At 30.5% G+C, this 23,873-nt stretch overlaps 3 protein-coding genes across 3 annotated transcripts; 2 read left to right on the top strand and 1 right to left on the bottom strand.

Annotated features, from left to right (window-relative positions):
* The first annotated feature begins 368 nt into the window (after positions 1 to 368).
* On the top strand, positions 369 to 12,034 carry LOC133817490 (two pore calcium channel protein 1). Its single transcript, XM_062250029.1, has 24 exons — positions 369 to 601; positions 1,294 to 1,437; positions 1,525 to 1,626; positions 1,770 to 1,859; positions 2,200 to 2,330; positions 3,291 to 3,351; positions 3,551 to 3,717; positions 4,538 to 4,643; positions 4,777 to 4,854; positions 5,643 to 5,704; positions 6,102 to 6,174; positions 6,834 to 6,899; positions 7,007 to 7,150; positions 7,894 to 7,951; positions 8,237 to 8,344; positions 8,518 to 8,581; positions 8,787 to 8,955; positions 9,049 to 9,113; positions 9,507 to 9,597; positions 9,997 to 10,083; positions 10,975 to 11,052; positions 11,226 to 11,263; positions 11,366 to 11,467; positions 11,658 to 12,034. Exons 1-23 carry the CDS (start codon positions 470 to 472, stop codon positions 11,448 to 11,450), a joined length of 2,199 nt encoding a protein of 732 aa, XP_062106013.1. The 5' UTR covers positions 369 to 469; the 3' UTR covers positions 11,451 to 11,467; positions 11,658 to 12,034.
* A 210-nt stretch (positions 12,035 to 12,244) lies between these two features.
* Positions 12,245 to 13,387, top strand: LOC133817491 (uncharacterized). Its single transcript, XM_062250030.1, has 2 exons — positions 12,245 to 12,748; positions 12,904 to 13,387. Exons 1-2 carry the CDS (start codon positions 12,490 to 12,492, stop codon positions 13,209 to 13,211), a joined length of 567 nt encoding a protein of 188 aa, XP_062106014.1. The 5' UTR covers positions 12,245 to 12,489; the 3' UTR covers positions 13,212 to 13,387.
* Positions 13,388 to 18,114: 4,727 nt separating this feature from the next.
* LOC133814034 (putative ubiquitin-conjugating enzyme E2 38) lies at positions 18,115 to 20,190 on the bottom strand. Its single transcript, XM_062247052.1, has 5 exons — positions 19,657 to 20,190; positions 19,489 to 19,555; positions 18,973 to 19,112; positions 18,538 to 18,852; positions 18,115 to 18,342 (listed from the first exon to the last, which is right to left on the bottom strand). Exons 1-5 carry the CDS (start codon positions 20,188 to 20,190, stop codon positions 18,115 to 18,117), a joined length of 1,284 nt encoding a protein of 427 aa, XP_062103036.1.
* Between the last annotated feature and the right edge of the window lie 3,683 nt (positions 20,191 to 23,873).

Below are 23,873 nucleotides of genomic sequence, written 5' to 3'. Positions count from 1 at the left end.
TGCCGACAACCAACAGCATTGAATGTTACATTAGTATAGTATTTACAATACAGACCAATTATAATATTCCACATAAGCATATACAGATGTGAAGATTTGATCCACAAATCTCGCCTGTCACATTCTTGCTTGATTAATTTCATTCCTTTTCTTACAGTAATAATAACGTTTTATTACTTTACTATATATACTTTAACAACCTTATCCTTCTGTGAAGAGTTTTTTTTTAATTAATATATATAAAACGCTTTGGTGGTATAGTAAGAGTAACTAATTCAGTTTAGACAAAACTCCTGATATGGTAAAAAAACAGCAAAGCCGTGTATTAAATCAGTATATATATAATTCAACGAATTAAAAAAATGGGTAAAAGAAAAAAGACAGAGTTTCATAACAGAACAGGCCTTGTCATTACTCTCTCACTGAACTTTTCTCTTCACAAACAGAAGAAGAAAGTAAAAGGAAGAAGATGGAGAAGCCTTTGCTGAGCGGCGAAAGCAGTGGAGATACCAGTACTGATGTCAGAAATGGATATAAACGACGCTCTGATGCCATCGCTTATGGCTCTTCGTACCAGAAAGCTGCAGCCCTTGTCGATTTGGTTACTTTCTAAACCTTTTGAGCTCGTGTTTGACTGTGATTCTTCAGTTTTCCTCTTAGTGATTTTGATTCTTTTAGTATTAGCGCTTTCGTTTATGGATCTGAATTTATGGTGATGATTTTAGTGGCAAATGCATTTATGTTAACGTTTGATTAGAGTTTACTCGTGTGATTGTTCTGTTACTGAAACTGAACTTTTGAGCCGAGATGCCTATTGAGGTGAAATTTAGTTTTAATTGTAAATTTTTTAGGGAAAATATGTTATTTGGTTTGTGCAAGCCATTTTTTGATTTTCCATAAACATAATTTGTACTCTCCAAAAGTAAAACAATAAGATAATTTTAGCTTGTGCATTTTTCATTGTTTCTGGTTTTGACTTTTGGAGGAGGAAGATCAATGACCCTTGGAAGTTATTTTGTTAATTTTTGTTTTACTTTTCTTTCTTTGATTTCTATATGTTTTTTCCGGATGTCTGAATGACTTTTTTTTTTGGATGTAAGCTACCAAACAAAAAAGAAAAATATACAGAAGGCTGTTATAGCAGTTATATATAGTTTGACTTAATGCACATGTCTTTTACAAACAATCACTTTGAATTAATTGTAATGTAGCAGTAGAAGTTCTTTTACTGTAATGGGAAATTCAAAGAAATGATTTGATATCCTAATTAGTTGGTATTTATTCATTTTGCAGGCTGAAGATGGTATTGGCTTACCCGAGGAAATACTTGATCAATCTAACTTTCAAAGTGCTGCAAAGCTCTATTTCTTTTTCATTCGGCTGGATTTCATTTGGACCCTCAATTATTTTGCACTCATAATCTTAAATTTCTTAGAGGTTTGTATTATTTTTAATATATTCTCGGCAAGTCATTGGTATTGAGAAGATTTCATGGATGCTAATCTTTTGCTTAACTCTGCACAGAAACCTTTGTGGTGTTACAAGAGTAATGCTTGCAATGACAGGGATTACTACTATCTAGGACAGCTTCCTTATTTGTCTAATTTGGAATCACTTATTTATGAGGTAAGATTATGTACTTGGGATGTATTCATAATATGTAGAAATTTTGAAATTTTTGCACCAGATTAGTACCTATTTCAATATAGCTGAATATGGATGGTGAATGTTTTAATTTGTCCAGTGATTTTGTTTTCCTTTTTCCATAGGGCATAACTGTTTCTATACTTGTGGTACATATTTTCTTTCCCATGTCGTATGAAGGGTTTCACTGGAGACGTCCTCTGAACTATTTTAAGGTACTTTACTTTATGTTTGTGTTAATCTTGTAGATCAAGTATCAGGGATGGTTTGTGCGTTTGAAAAAGTGAGAGGCCAATAAATTCCAAATGCAAAATGACATTTCCTATTTATTATTGGAGGCAGAATGTTGATGTGATGCTTTCAACTTTTTGCTAACAATCCCAAAATCATTAGTTGACAGGAAATTTGTGGTTTATAATATAAATTTTCGCTGCATATAAGACATACTTGAACTACATCTTCCAAGATATGGAAAGAAGCAAACATAAAACACAAAGATGAAAATAAAAAGGAAAGGACTACATAAAATCTAATAATATTTTGTTTTTCTTTCAGGTCATATGCCTGCTGATTTTGGTGGCTGATTTGCTGGTTTATGCTCTGTATTTGTCACCAGTGGGTGTTAATTCTCTTCCTTTAAGGATTGCACCATATATAAGAGTTATATTTTTCATCTTGAACATCAGGTATTATGTGATAAAATAACCCCTTTTCCATTTATGTTCAGGCACATAATAATGCACTCACATGTACAAAAATATATAAAAACTAAATTTGGAAGCACATGAATTTTCACATTGAACTTAAGGCTTTTGAGCTTAGCCTGGATTGAAGGTGGTGTAGCTTTTTCTATTATGAAACCATCTTGTCTAGCTATGCACAGTAATTTTTTATATCAATCTGTTCTGAGAGGCTAAGTTTTGAGGAAGACAATCAAAACTTGATGGATTGGACCATTCAATCAGTTGTAGTAATCTAAAAAATATTGTTTTTATGCGGGTGTTTTTGGTTTTTATTAATTTATTGGTAGTCTACTTGCATGTTATCACTGTAAACTAAGGTGATTTTTCTTTTTAAACCTATTGATAATTTCTTAAGCTATAATAGCATATCCTTGGTATCACATGGAAGGAATCGTGTAAATGTAAACTTGTGATATATGTATAATTACCTGTGCTTGAACATTATTTGGTTGTCTCTTATCCAGTTTGGATTCTACATGCTTCGTGGCATGTAGCTGCATTTATACATTGCAGATTTTCTGTTTCTGGTGGTATCTTCTTGTCAGCTGTCTTTGTCCTCAGCTGTACATTGCTTCCTCCCTAATAAGGAAGGCACTCTGAGGATATGATTAAAGGCTATAAATTGACTGTTGTAGATTAAATTCTAATGGCACAGCAATCTAATGATTGATGTATAATTTCTTAGCAATCATCCAATCATGACGTGGACATAGTAACTTTAAAATTTAAGAATGCTTCCTTTCTCCTCACATCAATGATGTTGCTTATGTGAGAATGCAGGCATGGCATGGTCTTTTCTTGTTTAAGTTTTTTTTTATTTACTTACTTGGTGCTTCTCCTCTTTTTATAGTTGTACAATTTTATATAATGTATATATTGTTTTTTTAAAACTTTTGTTGATAGGGAACTAAGATCGAGTCTCGTCGTCCTGGCTGGAATGCTTGGCACATACTTAAACGTCTTGGTTTGTCAACCATCCTTCTTCTATTATGATTTCTTTGCTTTAATATTTTGTTAATATTTAACCGTGATCACTTGTCTTTTTTATGTATGAGAGCAAAAATTTTATTTGCTTCTATATGGGGTTCGAACTCCCCTCTTTTTTTACGTTGATAATGATCTTCTTTGTGTGGCTATTGTTGTTTACATCTGTTCAATTGCAGGCTCTATGGCTTCTTTTTCTTCTGTTTGCTAGTTGGGTAGCCTATGTCATGTTTGAGGATACTGAACAGGGAAGAACAATATTTACATCCTATGGTACAACATTGTATCAAATGTTTATTCTATTCACTACGTCCAACAATCCAGATGTCTGGATTCCTGCTTACAAGTGAGTACAAACTTGAAATAGGGATTAGTATGCTTCATTCATGTTGGATTTCAAAATAAGTAATATTTAACCGTGACATTAAGTGCTAGAAGTACTAGCATTTTTAAGGGCGTATACCCCCCAAAATAAGTAAGACGCACACTAGATGTAACGTGTGAAGCCAATAAAGAAAAGATACAAAAGAAAAAAACTATAAAAGTTATTCAGAACACTTTTTCCAGCAGACTAATAATTTTTAAATGCTTTCTGTCTCAGTTACCGAAGAATACTTGGTCTATACATTCATGCTTGCCTCCCTATTGCACAACCATTTTATATTTCCTTATGTTTAAATTGATCTTAGATTTATAAGTCAAGAACTTTTCAGGTTTATAACTGGATTTGATGGCATTTTGTATATTTTTAAATCCAACTTCCTAAATATGTTCTATCATCTGTGTTCTTCATTTTGTAATGTTTGTGTAAACAATATCAAAATGTTGCAACACAACCAAGTACCATAGAATGACTTGCTTTAGCTGCCAAAGGCTTAGATCTCGTAATGTCTTGGTCAATGGTTCCTTCAGAAATTTTATCTTGCAGACTAGCTGCTATTTATGTGTTTTCTAGGTTGATAATTATGGTTTTCAGCAACATTTTAATAAATATTACGTTCCTCTAATTCTGTTGCTCTGCATCGGGCGTCTATGGACATTTCCATTAGAATCCTTAGCTGTTTCTTTTACATCATTCATATTAACATTTAGATGTTTGACAAATTATATGTGTGTCTAATATAGTGGTTTCTTCTCTCTTCTTCTTCTTCTTCTTTTTTCTTAAGGGCTTCGCGTTGGTATAGCTTGTATTTCGTTCTGTATGTGCTGATCGGGGTGTACTTTGTCACCAACTTGATTCTTGCTGTTGTATACGACAGCTTTAAGGGTCAGGTATAGTTTTATACGTTTATCTTATGTGTGAATAGTAGCACAAATCTTGATTCAGTAGATTCTTTAGTAGCAATAAGTGTTTACTACTTAAGAGATTGGATGCATATAATTAATTATTTTCTTTATTTTGTAGCTTGCAAAACAAGTTTCTGAGATGGACCAAATGAGGAAGCGTACACTAGATAAAGCCTTTAATTTATTAGATAAGCATGTAAGTAATCTGTCACTATTGATTGAGAATTCCCACTGTCAGCCATCTAGCAAACTTTCTTTCTCTGTTTGATCTTCAGGATATTGTATTCTTATATGTTGGTTCAGTTTTTTTCCTTCTTTCCAAGTTTCCATATTTACTGGATGATGGTCATTTAATCTCTTGGTGTTTGGTAATCATGATATTTTACTAATGGATCACATATTGATTTTGATTAGTCAAGAAACCTTCAAGTATCCTTTCTTGGTGGTTATTTTGTCAGCTGGCAGCTGCCAAAGAAGGGGCGTTAGATTTATGCTTTTATAATCATTAAAAGTGACTTATGTAATTAGGTTATAATGCTGGAAACCATAAAAGGTTCTTGCTTGGTTTGTGCACATGGAAAGCAACCTTAGGGAAGGAAACATGCTAAAGAAACCATCCTATTTAAAAATCCAACAAAAGTAACATAATTACAGTGATTACGCAAACATATGATTGGACCGACAGAGCCACATTTTAGTTCTCCTATGCATTTAGTGCTTAACCCATAGTATTCTTACAAACCACACAGAAGTGTTTTTTTTTCTTTTTGTTCATTTATGAGAAATTGACAATTACTTCCTGAAATTAATGATCACTCTTGTACTATTTCATTGTATGTTAGACCTTAGAATTTGTTTTACCTTTCAATTGTGCTTTCTATTCTACTTGATTATAAATTCACTTGTAATATAAGATGCATTCCTGCTATTCTTTTCAGTAGTTTTGCATGTCACTATTCGTTCTTCATTTTATTTGCTTGACAGAATGCTGGATTTATTAGAAAGGAGGAATGCATTCAACTCTTCAAGGAACTGAATAAGTACAGGTATATTGAAAATACTTTTGGGGTCCGAGTCTTGATTGAGAGTTAGGAGACAAACTGAGTCATAGTTGATTCAGAATTTTATATTCACATTATTTCTCCTATACAATGTGGTTCTCTGACTGCTCTGATAATGTAAACATTATAAAATTTTATTGCTTTTGAACACTTGATTAGACCAATGGGGTCATTTCCTTATGATAAGTGCTTCCACAAAAATCTTTATTGAGAACTGCTGTAAAGAATGTGTATAATCTTTGTTCTCCTATAACTTTATATATAGCATTGGCAGTGTAAAAGATGACATTTTCTAAGCCATTGCATTTGAATTATTTGTCGTACTGCTATTATTTAATTTGATTCTGTCAACGCTGATATGATTCTGTCTGTATTTTAATAGGACATTGCCAAAAATAAGTAGAGAGGAGTTTGAATTGATATTTGATGAGCTAGATGATAGTCATGATTTCAAGGTATGGCAACTGATATGACTGATTCTACTCCATTAATTTGACTTGTCTACATATTTTCTTCTTCTTCTTTTCCTCTCACTAATTTATTGTCCTCCCTTTTTATGTCACTTGGTTTCTTGTATAACCAATTTGATGAAAATGCATGTTAATAAAATCAGCATATCTCTTCAAAATTCTTTTACAGATCCAGTTCTGATTAATGAATTGCTGTGCCTCTTTGTTAAGTGGTCTGGCCTGCCATGGTTCATCCTTAGTAATAAGATTATTTTGGACTGATATATGGAATATTGGTTAAAAGAAATTTTTTCTTTCTTATCCTCATGTCAGTTTCCGCATGAAAAATGGGGTACATTTGTCCCTGAATAATTCTGAGATGAAGAACTGAGCAGTGCATGTATTTCACATTGTTTATTTTCCCAAGTTTCCTTCCTGTGGGGAGTTGGAACCTCCGGATGGAATTGGATTAAGTCATCTTGTGTTTTTGCCTTAAATCTTTGTCATTAGTGCTTCTTAAATGGATGTCCTATATACCATACATGTTTGGGTGGATAAATTGCATCTGTACATTTAACACCACCCATATATGAAAATTCATTTACTTTATATCATTATTGATTGGGCTTCTTATTTGATTGATGGGCTCTATCCATTGAATGCAGATCAACTTGGATGAATTTACTGATCTTTGCAATGCAATTGCCCTGAAGTTTCAGAAAGAAGATACTGTAAGCAAAATATTTATATTCCATATACGAAAGTTTCTTGTAATCTGTAAAATATTGAATAATGAAGAACTTTTAAACTGCTCACTGACAATGTGTTCTTGTTGCAGCCATCCTGCTTTGAGTACTGTTCATATTTCTATCATTCAGACTTGTCTGAAAAGTTAAAGACCTTTATTCGTAGCCCCATGTTTGGATACATAATATCCTCAATTCTCATTATAAATCTTGTTGCTGTCATCATTGAAACAACGGTAAGGTTTGACTTCCAATAAAATTTATAGTTACAACTCTCTACATCTTCAAGAGATATCTGGTTTCATTAACGTGATCTTTATTCTGTAATATGTTGCTATCACCTCTAATACTTTTGGTGCTCAGTTATACTTGTTTTGTGGGTTGGGGGAGTCATTTTGTGTACTTTTTTGAAGCTGATTTCTCAAGACTTTTATTGTGATCTTAATAATATTTACTTTTTAAACATTTTTTTCCTTCGTGGCTACGAGTTCAACTATGTATACTTCTATATTTTGCATAGTTACTTGCCCTTGTAAGTATATATATAGTAAAATAGAGAACTTGAATACCATACACTTTAGAAGTGGAGCCCTGAAGATCGTTCCAGATGCTTGCATCATTTGTTTTGGGTGGGATTTTGTTTCTTCTCCCTTTTGTTTTGGCATCTTTCCTTGATTTTGTCCTATTGATAATCTAAAAGAAGCAAATGCATATATAGATTTATATTTTAAGATTATAAACACACCTTTTTGGGCCAGTAATTATTAACTGCTTTTGTAATGAATAAAACATTCTTCTTAATTTTGACACTTTTTTTTCTTTTACCATGGGATGGCTCAGCCTTGTTAGACAAGGATTTGAATTGTATACTGCGATGAACAACAGCTGGCTCTAAATGCAATGTTTTTTTAAAAAAAATATTTTTTGCTATGTGATTGGTCACAAACATGTAGTTTTGAAATCTGTCTGGGTTTTGCAGCTTGATATAGAAAATAGTACAGGTCAGAAGGTGTGGCAAGAGCTGGAGTTTGTCTTTGGTAAGGGCTCTCTGCGCTAATTCTTACAGAGCTTCAGTAATTTTTTCTCTAGAAATGTGGCACTCAGAGCTTTTTAGGGTTTAAATGATGCTCTTTTCTTATTATAGTCTGTGCTCACAATTTAGTTTAGCCTTACTTTGGTTAAATTTTACTTTCAGCCCAAGTTGACAGTATATATTAATACCACAAACATTCTTATCTCCTTTCCTTGGTTGTTTGGCCAGTTACTCAAATGATATTTGTGCTATCTTGTTGTTTGTATTAAAGGTTTGCTTTCTATTACAGGATGGATATATGTTCTGGAAATGGTTTTGAAAGTCTATGCATTTGGATTTGAGAACTATTGGAGGGATGGTCAGAATCAATTTGATTTTATAATCACGGTAATTATAGGTGAGTAAATACGTTCAAGTCAATTCACTCCCAATAATGAAAGAAAAGAAGGTTGTTAGAAAGAAAATAATAATAATTTATGAAACGAAAGAGGAAATGATGTGAAGTACACCAATTTTTTTTCTGTTTTTTCTTTGTCACACTTGTTTAACAAATAATTTTTTCTTTTTCAGTCGTTGGAGAAACCATTACGTTTGTATCCCCTCAAGGGATGACTTTTCTTTCAAATGGTGAATGGTATGAAATGCTTACTCATAACAGATTTTTTTTTCTTTCTTCTAATTACGAAGTTATCACTAACTTTGCTCTTCTCTTGTTTGTGATGTTAATAAATCATATGCAGATATTTTATTATTTTATTTATTAATAAGATGTAGCTACATATTATCTTTGCAATCAGCATGATAAAATCCAGTAACTTCGTTTCCTTAATCATTTACAGGATTCGCTATCTTCTCCTTGCAAGAATGTTACGATTGCTTAGGATTCTGATGCACGTCAAGCGCTACAGAGCCTTCATCGCAACATTTTTAACCCTTGTACCAAGCTTGATGCCATACCTAGGGACAATTTTTTGTGTCCTATGTATCTATTGTTCTATTGGTGTACAGGTAAAAAGAACTAAAATTTACTGCGCTCTTTATCTGTTGGTTTTTGGTGTTAATCTTTCACCATCCTCTATTTTATATGTTTCTTGTTTGTAGGTCTTCGGGGGAATTGTTAATGTTGGAAATCCTAAGTTGGAGGGAACAGAGCTTGCTGAAGATGAGTATCCTTTTGTGATTGGAGAACTTTTTTAGTAGAGATAAAGTCTTTTTTGGCGTTATAACCTGCAGTTGAAAAAATAGATAATTACAAAATTAAAAAATGGAGGACAAGCTGACCACTGCAATGAAAAAAGATTAACCAAAATGTGAAAGCTTAGGGAAAAAGAAAGGATCTTAAATCTCCTTAGTTCATCAGAATCAAAAGTTGTGGGTGATGAATTGTGAGAGCTAAAAATGAACAACTAGATCATAAGTCTCATTAGTCCATGATAAAACAAACAACTTGATTATAATACATATAATAATCTCATGTTCTGTTTACTTTTTATATTTCTCCCAAACAAGTTTCCCTGCAATGATAAATGTGAATAAATGCCATTTCTTGACGAAATCAGCTATTTACTCTTCAACTTCAATGATTATCCAAATGGAATGGTGACACTCTTCAACTTGCTAGTCATGGGAAATTGGCAAGTGTGGATGCAGGTAATTTCATGTTAAATTGTACTAAATTATGGTCACTTTTTATCCCGTGTTATCATTGTTGTTAGTCACTTTTTTTTTTCTTTTTTCTTTTTCACATGTGTTCTAAGTAACTTAGTGGTAATACTCTATGCTAGTCTCTTTTAAGTAGATGAGGTACCTTTAGAGCACCATGCAAAAATGAGGACAAGTCTTGGAACTTGTTTTACAAAAGACATTGTTGGACCTAATGGATGATAAAGTCAGTATTTTGACCCACATCACACTATGTTGAGTTCTGATACTGAATTTTTGTATCAAAAGTATTGCACTTGTTACCATGTTTTCCGTAAATATTGTTCTTAATATTAATAGATTCTTATCAGTGCTAGAGTCGCTAATTATGTGTGGTTTATCTTGCAGAGTTACAGGGATTTGACAGGCACTTCTTGGTCACTCATATACTTCATCAGCTTTTACCTAATTACCATATTGCTGCTACTGAATTTGGTAAACTATTTTACTATGTTTCAATATTTATCTTTGTTTACCAATATGTTTTACATGTGTTTCAGAGACAACAGAAAGTAGTGAATCTAATGATTTAATCAACATTGTTCTTCACTGCTCTAATTGACAATATACTTTTGGTAATAATGTGTTTAACATCCATCATCACTCTCCGTAACTACACATTCATATCTAGACCTGTAAGTCTCCCCTGCTATTATTAACTTTAAGCAAACGACATAAAGGTCTAAGGATTTGGCTGGAAAGACGCAATGCACCGATAGCCTTTATGCTTAGCATGTTCATTGCCATAAATCACAGTTATGAGTACTAGATTTGTAAAGTTCACTGAAAATCATATGTTTTTCTGATATAAAAATACTTGCATCTCTATGATTTTCTTGATACCAAACTAGTCCTGCAGTACGAAATAATTGTAAGTTGGGATGAAACTACCCAGATATGATAAAATTTGTTGGTTTTGCTCAGTTAGGTCGAGCACTTCTGTTAGGTCATTTGGTCCAAGGACTAGATAAAGTCCATATTCTCTTTATGAGTTTGTTTCTAGGTTGTGAAGAAACTAAATTACCTCGAATTAAGTTGTATGCCTCGACAGTACCAAACAACTGCATTCTTTAGAAGATATTGAACTTTTCTGATTTACTTGGTCATTGTAATTAGAATAATGGCTTTCCTTATGTTTATTTCTCGTTTTCTCCTCTAAAAACCACAGAAAAAGAACACAGATAACAGCTGTATTCTTTTAGCAGACATTGAAATCTAACTCTGCTTTATTTAGCCCTTGTGATAAGTGGTTTCACTTATGCACATTTCTTATTTCTCCTCTGAAAACTAAGGAAAATTAACTTCTGCTGTTTTGAAATAATTTAGGTTGTAGCATTTGTGTTGGAGGCTTTCTTTGCTGAGATGGATATTGAAACATCAGAAACATGCGAAGGACAAGAAGAGGTTTTAGTTCTGAACTTTCTTTGAATAAAAACAAAATTAGTATTGACATTCTGTGAAAGGATACCATATTCGGATCATAAACTCAAGTCTTTTAGGTAACGAACTTGTCTTTAATATATATATTTGTGCTCTATGATTCACTTGTTTGTTGTAATTTTACCTTCTCAATATAGGATTCTGAAACAAGAAAAGATCGACCTCGATCACGTGGGTATGTATTTCCGCCTAGTTGTAATCAAACAAAGTTGTCACTCATTTGTTCTAGAAGTCGAACATTGCCAATGTCTAAACTAATTATTTTGATTCTGTGCAGCACAAAGACTCGGAGTCAAAGAGTTGACTTGCTTCTTCACCATATGTTGAGTTCAGAGCTAACTCAAACGTGCTCAAATGCATAATTTTTTTTTCCATTCTGGTAAATACAATTTTCTAGATTTAATTATTATTATTATCTTTTCTTTCTAAAAGAAGCACACACCCTTTAAAATTTGTATGTTTTTCTTCAGTTAGAGCATGAGTTTCAAGTCCTTGCAATATGTGCTTCCAATTCTTTTCCTAGTCTTTTTTGTCTGATTTTTTTTTTGTTACAATTATGTGCTTTACAGGTTGTTCATGATCCAGAAATGAGTGAAGGAAAATGGAACTTGGAATCTGAATATCAGCAGCGTTTGAATGAATATGTAGAAAAGGCTCTGCACTTTTGGGCGGACAAATTGAAATGTGTGTGTGTTTTAATATTAAAAAAAGAAAAAAAAAAAAATCTCTGGTAGCTTAGACTTAGTTTTGGTAACTTATCTATATCTAGTAACTTTTGGAACCAATACAAAGAGATTTATCGTATTGTTCATAGTGTGGTGAAGTAGTAAAAAAAGCTTAGGCAACTTTTAGTGGTACAGCTCCTTTTCCCACTTTGTAATATGTAGCTATGCACTAACATGAGATTCAGTTTGAGCTTTTTCCTCTCTTTTTTCTTTTAACTTAATTGGAGTAAACTTGTCTATTAAAAAATCTCACCTCTCTAGGCGTGAATTGTCTTTGAAAAGTTTTCATTATTTATAAAGACTAGTTAGAATTTCAAGTGTTGCTTTGATTAAATTGTAGCGAGCTTAACTGGTCATGAGATCTTTTATGTGGTCTCAAATGAAAGAGACTGCAGCATTAGTGGATACATGACTGATAATAATAAACATATAAAATTGGAGATATGAGAAGATTCGCATCTACTTTAGCAACGTATGAGTATATATTGACTGATTTTAGTTGAATTATTACCTCGCTTTGGTTTTATTTATTGGTAATGGGCATGAAAGAATATATATAGGCACTAACCCTATGCCTTCCAAATTCATGTGTGTTATAGAGAATAAACCTTAATAAGTGGTCTCATTATTCTGTTGCCCTTTCATAAACACCAAAATTCGTCTCTACAGAGGTTATATGGTGTCCTTATTTAAAGCCTTACGTACCCTCATCACAAACACCGAACGAGATAAGAGATCTAGAGAGAGAGAGAGAGAGAGAAATATGCAAGGCTTGAAAGGAGAAGTGGTGCTGAATATCCCAGCAGAGAAAGCATGGGAAATGTACAGAGACAATAAAATTATTAGCCAAATCAAACCCGAGATGCTTGCTCACGCTGAATATGTCCAAGGAGATGGTAGCCCTGGAAGTCTCAGGCTTCTGAAGCTTGGTCCCGGTAAAAAAAATTCTTACTCTTTCACATATATAATAATTAATAAAACGTTTCCTTTTGACTGATTATATGTATATATATATATATATTTATATGATCGATGTGAAGAGAAATGATGTAATTAAGTTGAATATTATATATAATTTGCATGCATGCAGCGCTACAAAACTACGTGACAGAATCAACGGAGAAAATAGAGGAGGTGGAGGAGAGTGGATGTTGGGTGAGTTATGTGGTGGTGGGAGGTGAGCTATTGAAGATGTACGATCCATATAAGGTTACTTTCACTTTCACTCCACTCCAAGGAAAGGAGCAACACCAGTGTATCGCCGAATGGAAAGCTGAGTACGAGGCACTGAATTCCACAATTCCTCCACCGGAGAAGGCCATGGACGCCGCCCTTGCTTTCCTCAAGTGTTTTGATCAGTTTGAGCCAACCAAAACCAACTACCTAGCTCTGTCTTAATTATTACCTATTTATGTTGATGAATATTATATAACCTACACAAAACAAATATAAATGTTGTTTGTGGTGTGTGCATGTGACATGTGATATATAATAATTGATGAAATATATATAATTGTTCGTGTGTGTAAGAGCATATGTGCCATATTAATGTAAAGTTTTAATATTTTCTCTAAGAGTTATTCAAGTCCCTGCTATTATTTATTTTATATGTTGCAAATCATGCTATAGTTACATACCTAGTTTTAATTTTTATAATGTTTCTTTGTTTTAGAAAATTTTAATAAAATATATATTTTTATTTTAAAAATTAATCAAAATTAACTTTCTACTAGATTTTGGTAAAATAGACTTTTAATATAATTTTACTAATAGTTTTATTTATAATTAGTAAAAATAAATATTTATTACATTTTTTTAATTAAAATTTAAGATATATAACTTTTTGAAATCTCTTATACGATGCTTGTTTAATATATTTTTTTAATTTTAAAAAATAAAACAACATAAATGGATCAAAATTAATAAAGCAAGGGTAAATGAATATTATATTTTTTTTAAAAATCAAATAGAAAACTAATTGTGGTCATTTTTATAAAATAAAAAATTATTAGTAATTTTTCAAAAACATAATATTGAATTCAGTATTTAACAAAAACACATGAGACTAAGATATATATTTTTTCATATAAAAACAAGGTATATGTTTTACACATGAGACTATTCACTTCATTTTAATATATATATATATATATATATATGTAATACTTTGTTCGTATTCAAATGTACTTAATTTTTTCGAAACTTCAAAATATAATTAAAAGGACCACGATCATTAAAATATACCATGAAAAGCACCTTCCTATATGTATCCTCCCCCTATAAATGTAGTCATCCCTTTGTGACAGAAAGGGTGATGTAATTTTAAAAATGTTATTATTATATGGCATCTTAAGTTATCTAATATCGCGTGAGGATTTATTGTGATTGGTTAATGATACTTATTATTAATTATTAAAATTAAATTATGTAATGTCAATATTGTTATGTTAAATTCATGTAGTGTTGACATCACCTGTGTGTACCTTAACATTCCTCCAATTTTAAGGGCTATAGCCACTTCACTCTTTACACTTTTAAGAAAGTATTCCAAAACACACTCGTAGCACTTCATTCAAAAGTTCAAACATATCAAAATGAGGCGTCATCAAGTCTATAAGGAATGATTGTGAAAAGGCTACGAGAAAGTCAAAAGTGTCTAAGGAACCTACATCTTTCGATCAAATTAAAAAAGAAAAATCCTTGCATCTTAGAAATGATTTCGTATATAGTGCTACTTCAGCGTCCTTCTATTCTTTACTTTCCAACTTATTCTTTGACCTATAGACTCACTCAATGGCCATATATATAACTACTATTTCCTAATTCTCCAACGTTAAAAATTCAGTCCAAAAGATACTGATTCATCACCACAACCCACCACTACCACCAATTCTAATAAGCTATCCATTTTATACTATAATATAGGCAACGTATACTAAATATCAATGCTCGAGTAATATAATAATAACAAGAAGAATAGGCAACAATTTTAGAGCCTGGTTGAAATTCTAAATTCTAGGAACATTATACGTTCCGGTGGTTGAACGTATACTAAATATATATAGAATATATTTGTATATATATATATATATATAGATAGAGTTCAGTGCAGCTAGGGCACAGTCCGGACACTTAAATAATTTTTTTTTATGATAGTGTGCATTGTTGTTATTTAAAACATCCTGCAATTTTTCAAAAAATTCCAAATATTTTACAGTGCCGAAAACAAGATTCAAACAGTTGAATTTTATACGCGCATACAAAAAACAGACACGAGTGCAACGATCTTGTTTTCGGCACCGTAAACTATTCGGAATTTTTTGAAAATTTACAGCATGTCAAGACAACAATGTACACGGTCATAAAAAAAATAAAAAAAAAATTACTTAAGTGCCTGAACTGTGCCCTGCTGCACCGAAGTGTTACCCGATATATATATAAAGAATGACTTTTAATTTGAAACCAACAATTTCATAATATTAATTTGAAATTATATGATTTAAATATATGTTCTAATTAAATTCTCCCCTAAGTTTTGTCTCCAACCCTAAGCTTTAGGGTTTCATCTCATTCTCCTTCTCTTTAGGTGAGCCGACGACGAATGTGGTTCGTTGATGGAGTGCACTTAGTTCCCAGAGAAGGAGAAGCGACTTCTATGGCGGTTCCCATTGTGCCTTGCATGGTTGTTGATTTGATTTGTTTTGTTGGGTGGTGGACAGTTTTGGGTGCTTGGTCTTGATGGCAATGGTGGGCTAGTGCTCTGAGTTTTTGTTTTTGTTTTTCGATGGTGTGGGGTGACATTGCTGTTTCGCAGCGGGCCAGGCTTAGAGTTTTTGGTTTGTGGCTGTTGATGGAGCTACCGGGTAACCATTATAAGAAAAGAGCTCTATTGTCGTCGCAAAAATATTATCGCAATAGATATCTATATGTAAGTACCTATTGTCACGACATAATTTGTTGTTACAGTTTACCACGATGAGTAGGCACTGACCAAATCAATTTTAAAAACTTTTTTTAGTATCATCCCAATAGATTTTTGGCAATTTTAAAATTTTAAATTCTATTCACTATGTTGCAGTATTATTCAATATTACTTATATTCCAATCCAATTTTATACATTAATCTTTTCCAATCTAATTTTATATTCCAAACATTTAATTGTACATGTATTATTCACCCGATTTCTCAATATATTTTTCTACAAACGGTCACTACAACAAAATAGAGGTTTTATGACTTTAATTGGGAGACATTGGAAGTCTACAATTGCTAGGGTCATTGTAGGTATATATCCCACGTCTCCCATTGGGAGACGTGCCTCACTTCCCACGTCTCCCAATGGGAGAGGTGTACTCCCATGCACATTCAACGTCTCCTAGTGGGAGACGTTGGATGTACCCATAAACACTACCCCAGCCTATTTCCAACGTCTTCTACAATTTTTAATGTCTTCCAATTGTAGCCATTAATATACACTTTCAATGTCTTACACCATTAGACATTTAAAACCTCTGATAAGTTTTAATGTCTTACACCAATGGTGTAAGACATTGTAGGGAGTCATTGTATATCAAATTTGTTATAGTAAGTGGGGAATCAATTTTAATATTAATATTTGCTATAATGTAATTCCCTCACTACCCCACAGAGACGATGTTAATCAAAAGAACCATTTCTCTATGATATATCGATTTTTTTTTTATCTCAAAGAAATCATAGAGAAGAATTTCGTGGACATAGATTAGGATCACTCTCTCTGTTTTTCTATTATTTGAACCAAATAAAAAAGAAGCGGATCAACATGTTCCATTACCTTTTTAATCCACTGACGATTACACTGATTTTTTTTTTTAAATTCTCAACCTCACCTGAGAAGCAGAAACAGTAACACCATCATACCTGTATATATATATATATATATCAAATTTTTGGCTTGGGTCCTGATCGAACCCATAACTCCTTGGTACAAAGCAAGGGTTCCCAGTGACTAGGCCAAACACACGGTGGTTGAATACACTAATCATTATTGCTTTGGAATCTGATTCATGATATCCAAATGCTTATTTTGTAGGCCTTAATCCCGTATTGCTATCTAATCTCCCATTTAATGTCACATAACCAATAAACATTATGTTATGAAAAAGTTTTTAAGAATGTGTAATTACGAGTAATGATTTGTACACTAAAATATTACCAATTGGACCTATATTTTAAAAAAGACAATGTCAGTTGTAATATTGTATAATTTTAGTACACATATCATTATATTATTAATGGTGTTATTATATATATATATATATGTAACCAATCAATTCGAGAAGTCATCAAGCATATATAAGGCATGATTGTGAAAAGGCTACCAAGAACCGAAAAGTAACCTTACATCTTATAACTTTTGTGAAAAATATATACATATATATATATATAAAATCTTATACAGTACTACTTTAGTTTGTACGTCTATTCTTTAATTTCCAACTTGTTCTTTGACCTATATAGACTCAGTCAGTGGCCATAAATGTTTCCTACTTCACCAAAGTTAAAAATGTTGAGTATTGACTCAAATTAGTTATGATTTATATTTATAGAATTTTTAATTTTGAGTAATTTCTAATTTGTGTAAAATGAGTCTTGTTAGTCAAGTTGTATGTGTGTGTGAGAGTGAGAAGCAAAGTGTATTGGAATGTAGGTATATGCAATATTGAAGTTTTAAGTGAAATAAATCTCTCTTTGTGTGTGATTTTATCAAATCAAGTAATTTTTTTTGTTTCTTTATCATTTTGCTGCACTTACAAAGCTTTTCTTTTTTCCCACCACTGATTCATTAACAAAACACAACCCACCACCAATTCTAATCTAGACCATCCTTTCTATATTATAATATAAGCAACTTACACTATAAGTTATCGAAATCAATTAACCATAAGAAGAATATTGATTTGAAATTATATGTTTTGAAAATGTTCCAAAATTGTATAATTTTACATACTAAGTGGCTTAGTTTCCACTTTCCAATTAAAAAAAACTTGAAAATATAAAAAAGTAATAATAAAAAACGTTATTTTTAATTTTTAAAATGGATTTGGCATGTGTTTTTAAATAATTAATCAATTTATGTGTATCTAAGTTGTTTGAGAAGCATAGAAAGAAAAAGATAAAAAATAAAAAATAAAAAATAAAAACTCTACCATTATATAGTTGTTCTAACTAGATATATTGGAAGATCGATATTTAATAATAATTTCCTAGAAATTGAAGAGAACAAAAAAATATATGTATAAATATAAATATATTTGAGAACTAATTGTTGGGTGTGTATCCATTTTGCAGGAAACTTGTAAGGAGTAGCTTCATCATTTGAGATACCTCAGTCTTGAACTTTGAGGAGCCACTGGTAGTTTCGGTAGATTGGTTTTTATTAATAATTTCTGAGCCAGCCAAAGCTTGACCCTTCGAATAAGCTTCGCATGCTACCAGAATAGCTTGTGCCCTATTCTGAAAATGATGCACAACCAGGTCCTTGAAGTGCTGCACCACAATAATAAGTAAGTACAATTTTTTTGGTCATAAATAGCTATCATATCAGAGATAATATAATACAAATTACAACATTGAAGAAGAAACTAATATATAATTTTAATTTTGGGACAGGAGATGATCAAAACAGACAGAAAAGTAATTAATGTTAAAGAGAGATTTGTTAATGTATAAAAGTAGTAGTACCATTGGTGGGTTCCTCATAGTGTAAAGCATGGTCTTGAAAGATAGAATAAGAGCAGTCTCATTGTAGCGTTGAGAGGCACGATCCCCCTCTGGAGTAGCAGAGGTGATTTCAAAGCCTGGCTCGTTGAAGTAGGGCTGTGCATTGAGAATCAGAGCCTGAATGGACACCAAAACTTGTAACATGGTTGATCTCCCTGGCTCCCAGTTCTCACATTTATTTTTACCTTCCCATGTCCCCAGAAGACTTAGACACACTTTCCCATTATTATACAGATTCGGATTTATTCGAAGACCACTTGAATAGTAGTACACTGACTACAATACATCAAATCAAACAAATATTAATTATATTCAAATTAATTAACACTATTATTCATTCATTTACATGCATGTACATAAAATATAAACACTACTTGCTATTATTATTATTATTACCGGTGGTTTGTAGGGATAGCTTTCGCAAAAAATACAGTCAAAAGTGAATAGTCCATCGTGGTAGGGAGTGCCTGGAGGTCCTACAATCACTGCCCTTAAAAGCTCCATCCTTGATTCTGAAACTCTCACAAATATGGTTTCTGTATACACAAAATTAATTGATTATTATATGATATGATGATGAGTTAAAGAAAGAGAGAGAGAGCTATAACAATATCTAATCTAATCTAATGCCCTTTAACTTTAAGTGACCAAAATGAAAATTCCCCAAAACACATATAGAGAAAAGAGTCTCACACAGCCAGAAAAATATCAACAATTAATTCTCCATATTGTTTGGTATAATACATAATATAATATCAATGCAAGAGTTTACATAATATTAAGCCTTTAGAATTCGAGTCACAAACAAAATACCAATAAAAAGAGAAAAACAATACATTCACAATCACACACACACACACACAAACATATATATATATATACATATATATACACATGGGTACTAGAACTCACCTGGTAAGCCAGTTTTCAGGCTCTTCCACTCATCCTGAATTACTTTTGTCCAATTCTTATTAGTTGGCTAAGAAAAAAAAAAGGAAAAAAGTAATATATATTAACAAAGCTAAAATCAGAATTATTATCCAAACACGACATTAATTATTTGGTTGGATTAATCTAAACCTTAAATTTTGAATTGAAATAGTAATGATCTGGGATATCATCGACGAAATCAAAAGTGGGAAATAGCTTTGCCTCCACAGTAGTACTACTACTAGAACCTGATGAGTTGGCCTTATTGGCATGATCATTATTATGATCCTCTTTCAAAGTGGTAGAGCTTATTAGTTGTAGTTCCTTGATATTATTATTGATTTGGGTTTGATCATCAATATCAGTGACTACTACTTTTGATGATGAAATTTGTGTATTATTCTGTGGTTGAATGCTTTTATTATCATCATCAAGAGAAAACTGCACCGAAACTTCCACACCAGTTGGACAATCTAAATCGTCAAAATACGATTCCATTTGTGATGCAAAATAATCATAATCATCTTCATCTTCATCTTCACTTTCATCTCCATGAAAATCTTCATCAAAATCATAATCAATACTGTTTGATTCCATCAACTCATCATCGGATTTCGCACCAATACCAGCTTCTTCTTCTTCTTCCATGGTAGCAGAAGGGTTATTATTGGCCAAATCATCCATATACTAAAAGCTATAAGATTATAAGAAGAAAGAAATTGATTAAATAGGTTCCTATATATATATAATGAAAAGTAATAATCCTAATTCTATTTTGATAATAAGGAAACTATTCAAATTCATAAATACACGTCAATCAATAATTATATATAAATTAATTAATTATAAATGGAGGGTAGAGATGTTTTATAACACTTGGATCACAAGATATATGATAATATACAATTAGATTAGAAAACCTAAAGAAAATATCTTTAGAGTTTTTATTTTTATTTTTTTATAACCTAATCTACCTTAACATTCGGAGCAGTTCACAACTCCCTCTACAACTTTACTATTTTTTTTTTAATTCGAATATATTAGTACGAGACGAATTAATAAAATAATATTCACCTTACTCTCGATTTTTGATTGTGTGATAGATAGATATCACAGAAAACTAAAATATATATGATAAAAATAATTAATGAATTTAACAGAATAATAATGTTTACTTCATTGGATTCGAATAATGTTTACTTAATTTTCCTCTTCCTTTAAGCTTTGTTAGGAACTTGAATTTAATTAATTAAGGAACAATTTTATAAGAAAAATAAATAAAATAATATTATATATTTAAACAAAATTATAATAGATTTATTTTATTTTATTCTTTTATTTTTTTTCAATAAAAAGAAACTTCTTTCAATTTCAATTTTGGTAATCTTTATTTGCAATTTTTTTTTACTGAAATCTAATTTGGAAACTACCTTATTAATTATGTAATATATTTTCTATATTATTGTACACTTTCATATAAAATAATAAAATATTAGTCAATAAATGACCTAATTACTCAACCAAAGCATGGACAGATCATCATCTCGTTCGAAAAAAGTCGGCGGCGCTGGTTTACAGAAATTTTTTGGCACGATCTTGTTACTTTAATTCATTTTTTTTTTAAATGGGTTACTTTAATTCTTGGTTTATGGAAATTGTTGGCTTAACTCTCCCTTATTATTATTATTATTAAAAAGATTTTTCTAATATTTAATTTATTATTCATGAGAATTTTTTAATTATATATTTATTTAATTAATTGATAATTAGATTATTATATCAATTTACATAAAAAAATATATGTGCATCACAATATAACATAATTATACATGTTTTACTAAATATAACTTTAATTTTATATTAAATTTAATACTATATTACATATCATTCATGAGAGATGATCTTATATATATGATAAGTATCTTGAAATCCCTAAAATTAAGGGAGATTTCTTTGTCAAAAAAGAAAAAGAAAACCCCTTTCTTAAAACGTTAACAATTATTAAAGTGTTGAAAACAATAAAAGTTATTCCATTGGAAGTTTACTAAACTCATAATAATTAAGTTCTTTGACAAAATAATTTATTTTTTAAAGTTATTTTGCATTATAATCTAGTTTTAATAATTATTTACAAAATATTTTTTCATAATTTAAACAGCTAGTCGAAAATTTAGATAGGTGGTCGAAAAATTCAAACAGCTGGTCAAAAATTTTAGATAGTTGGTCGAAAAATTTAGACAACTGGTCGAATTTTAAATAGATGTCAATTTGCAAAAAATTATCAAAAGTAGGTCAAAGTACAAAATCACTTAAAAAAAAGTGGTCATTTTCACCAATTTTTCTAATAATTATTAGGGAATTTTTTTAAAATATGGCTTTTATGCTATCAATGTGCAAAAATATGAGAATTATACTTTTCTTAATTTGTATAGGAAAATTTATTAAATAAAAAATTAAAGTAGGAGAAACACAATTAGTAGCTAACTAAAATATGAAAATGACACATTTTTTATCATAGTTATGTTTTCTTTGATTTTGAAAGTAATTTTATTTTATTTTTCAATTTTTTATTTTTTCCTTCATTTTTTAATTATTTTTTTAGTTATTTTTTTCTTACTTATTTTTTCTTCTATTTTTTCCTTCATCATTTTTTTCTTTCAATTTTTCCATTCTTCCTCTTCTTCTCATTTTTGTTCATTTATCTATTTTTTTTTCTTTCATTTGTATTGTTTGTTTTTTTCTTCATATTTTTCAGTTTTCTTTCCTTTTTTTTCTTTTTTTTTTTAAAATTTATTTCTTTCTATTATTTCTTCATTTTTGTATTTATTATTTTCTCCTTTTATTATTATTTTTTTCACACATATGAACCCTTTTTTTTCTTCTTCCATTTTCTTTTTTTTTCTACCAATTTTTTCATTCATATATTTTTCTTTCCATTTTTCTATTATTTTTCTTCTTCTTCTTTTCATTTTTATTCAGTCATCTGTTTTTTTTTATTTCATCATTTCTTTTGTTTTGTTTTTTTTCCATATTTTTTTAGTTTTCTTTCCTAAGTCTGGTTTCCTTCTTTTTTCTTCATTTTTTGTACTTATTATTTTCTTATTCCATTTTCTTTTCCTTTTTTCACACATATATTTTAACATTACATAATTATTTTACTATTTTATTTGTTTATTATCTTATAGTATTGTAATTTTTTTTATAGTTTTTTCCACTATATGTAAAAAAAATTCAAATCAATTTTTTCAATATTTTCTTTTTACTGTACCCTTATAGGAATACCAAAATTTGGAAAGAAACTAATAAAAATATGAAAACGTGAATAGGTAACCAGTTACCCAGATGAGAACATTCAAATCTAGAAAAAAAATTACATGAAGAAGATGGGAGAAAAGGGAAAGATGGTGGATCTGAATTTTTTTTTTCTATCTTCAAATCTATGGTAACTGGTTACCTTCCCGTTCTTTGTGTGTATATTTCTGGGAGTAACTGGTTACCTTCACGTTTTGATGTGTGTGTATACTTCTGGGTTCTTTATGGTAACTAGTTATCTATGTTACTAAAATCATATTTACTTCTTCATCATTTTTTAATGAATTGTTCTTCCTTTTTTTCATTCAAATTTGATGTTTCTTTTCATATTTAATATGAGTAACCTGTCACCCTTCTTATGGTAACTGGTTACCCCACTTATGGCAAAATATTACTCATCTCAGGGTAACTGATTACTCCTCCTGATACATGTAATTTAACCTAGCTCTATGATTTTTTTTATGTAATTGTAAAAAATAAATCAAGTAACTGGTTACCTTACCCAGGATTTGAAAATAGAAAAGTACAATCTAAAAAAAAAATGTTTATAATAAATAAAAAAATAATAAACACAATTCATATTACAAAGAAAATAAATTTTTTTCGCAAAACAACCAAAGAAAAATTTAATATAAAATTAGCTATACAAAAATAATATAAAAAACAATTAAGCTGAAAAATAATAATCAAATTACAAACATATCCTTCCAAATTAATAAAACTTGATTTTCTAGTAAAACTATGGCATAAAACAACTTTTATAGAAAAATATGGGAAAATAAACTCATAAAAGTGAAAATTCTTAAAAAAAAAGCCATATATTAACCTTTTTTTTTTAAATGGCATATTTTTGCACACTCTATTAAAAATCTCATATAAAATGTAATTTCCTCTAATTATTATTTATTTTCTTGAATTTTTAAAATTATTATTTTAATTAATTTTATATTTTCCTTCTTTTGTTTCTTAAAATTCAAGTTTTCTTTAACCAAATAGAAATAAAATTAATTATTGGTAATTAATAATCAATCTTTGTGGGATGATACTCATATATA

Source organism: Humulus lupulus, chromosome 2, assembly GCF_963169125.1.
Source record: "Humulus lupulus chromosome 2, drHumLupu1.1, whole genome shotgun sequence".
Lineage (NCBI taxonomy): Eukaryota > Viridiplantae > Streptophyta > Magnoliopsida > Rosales > Cannabaceae > Humulus > Humulus lupulus.
The sequence above is the reverse complement of the archived record's forward strand: the minus strand, read 5'-3'. Positions and strand labels throughout refer to the sequence as shown.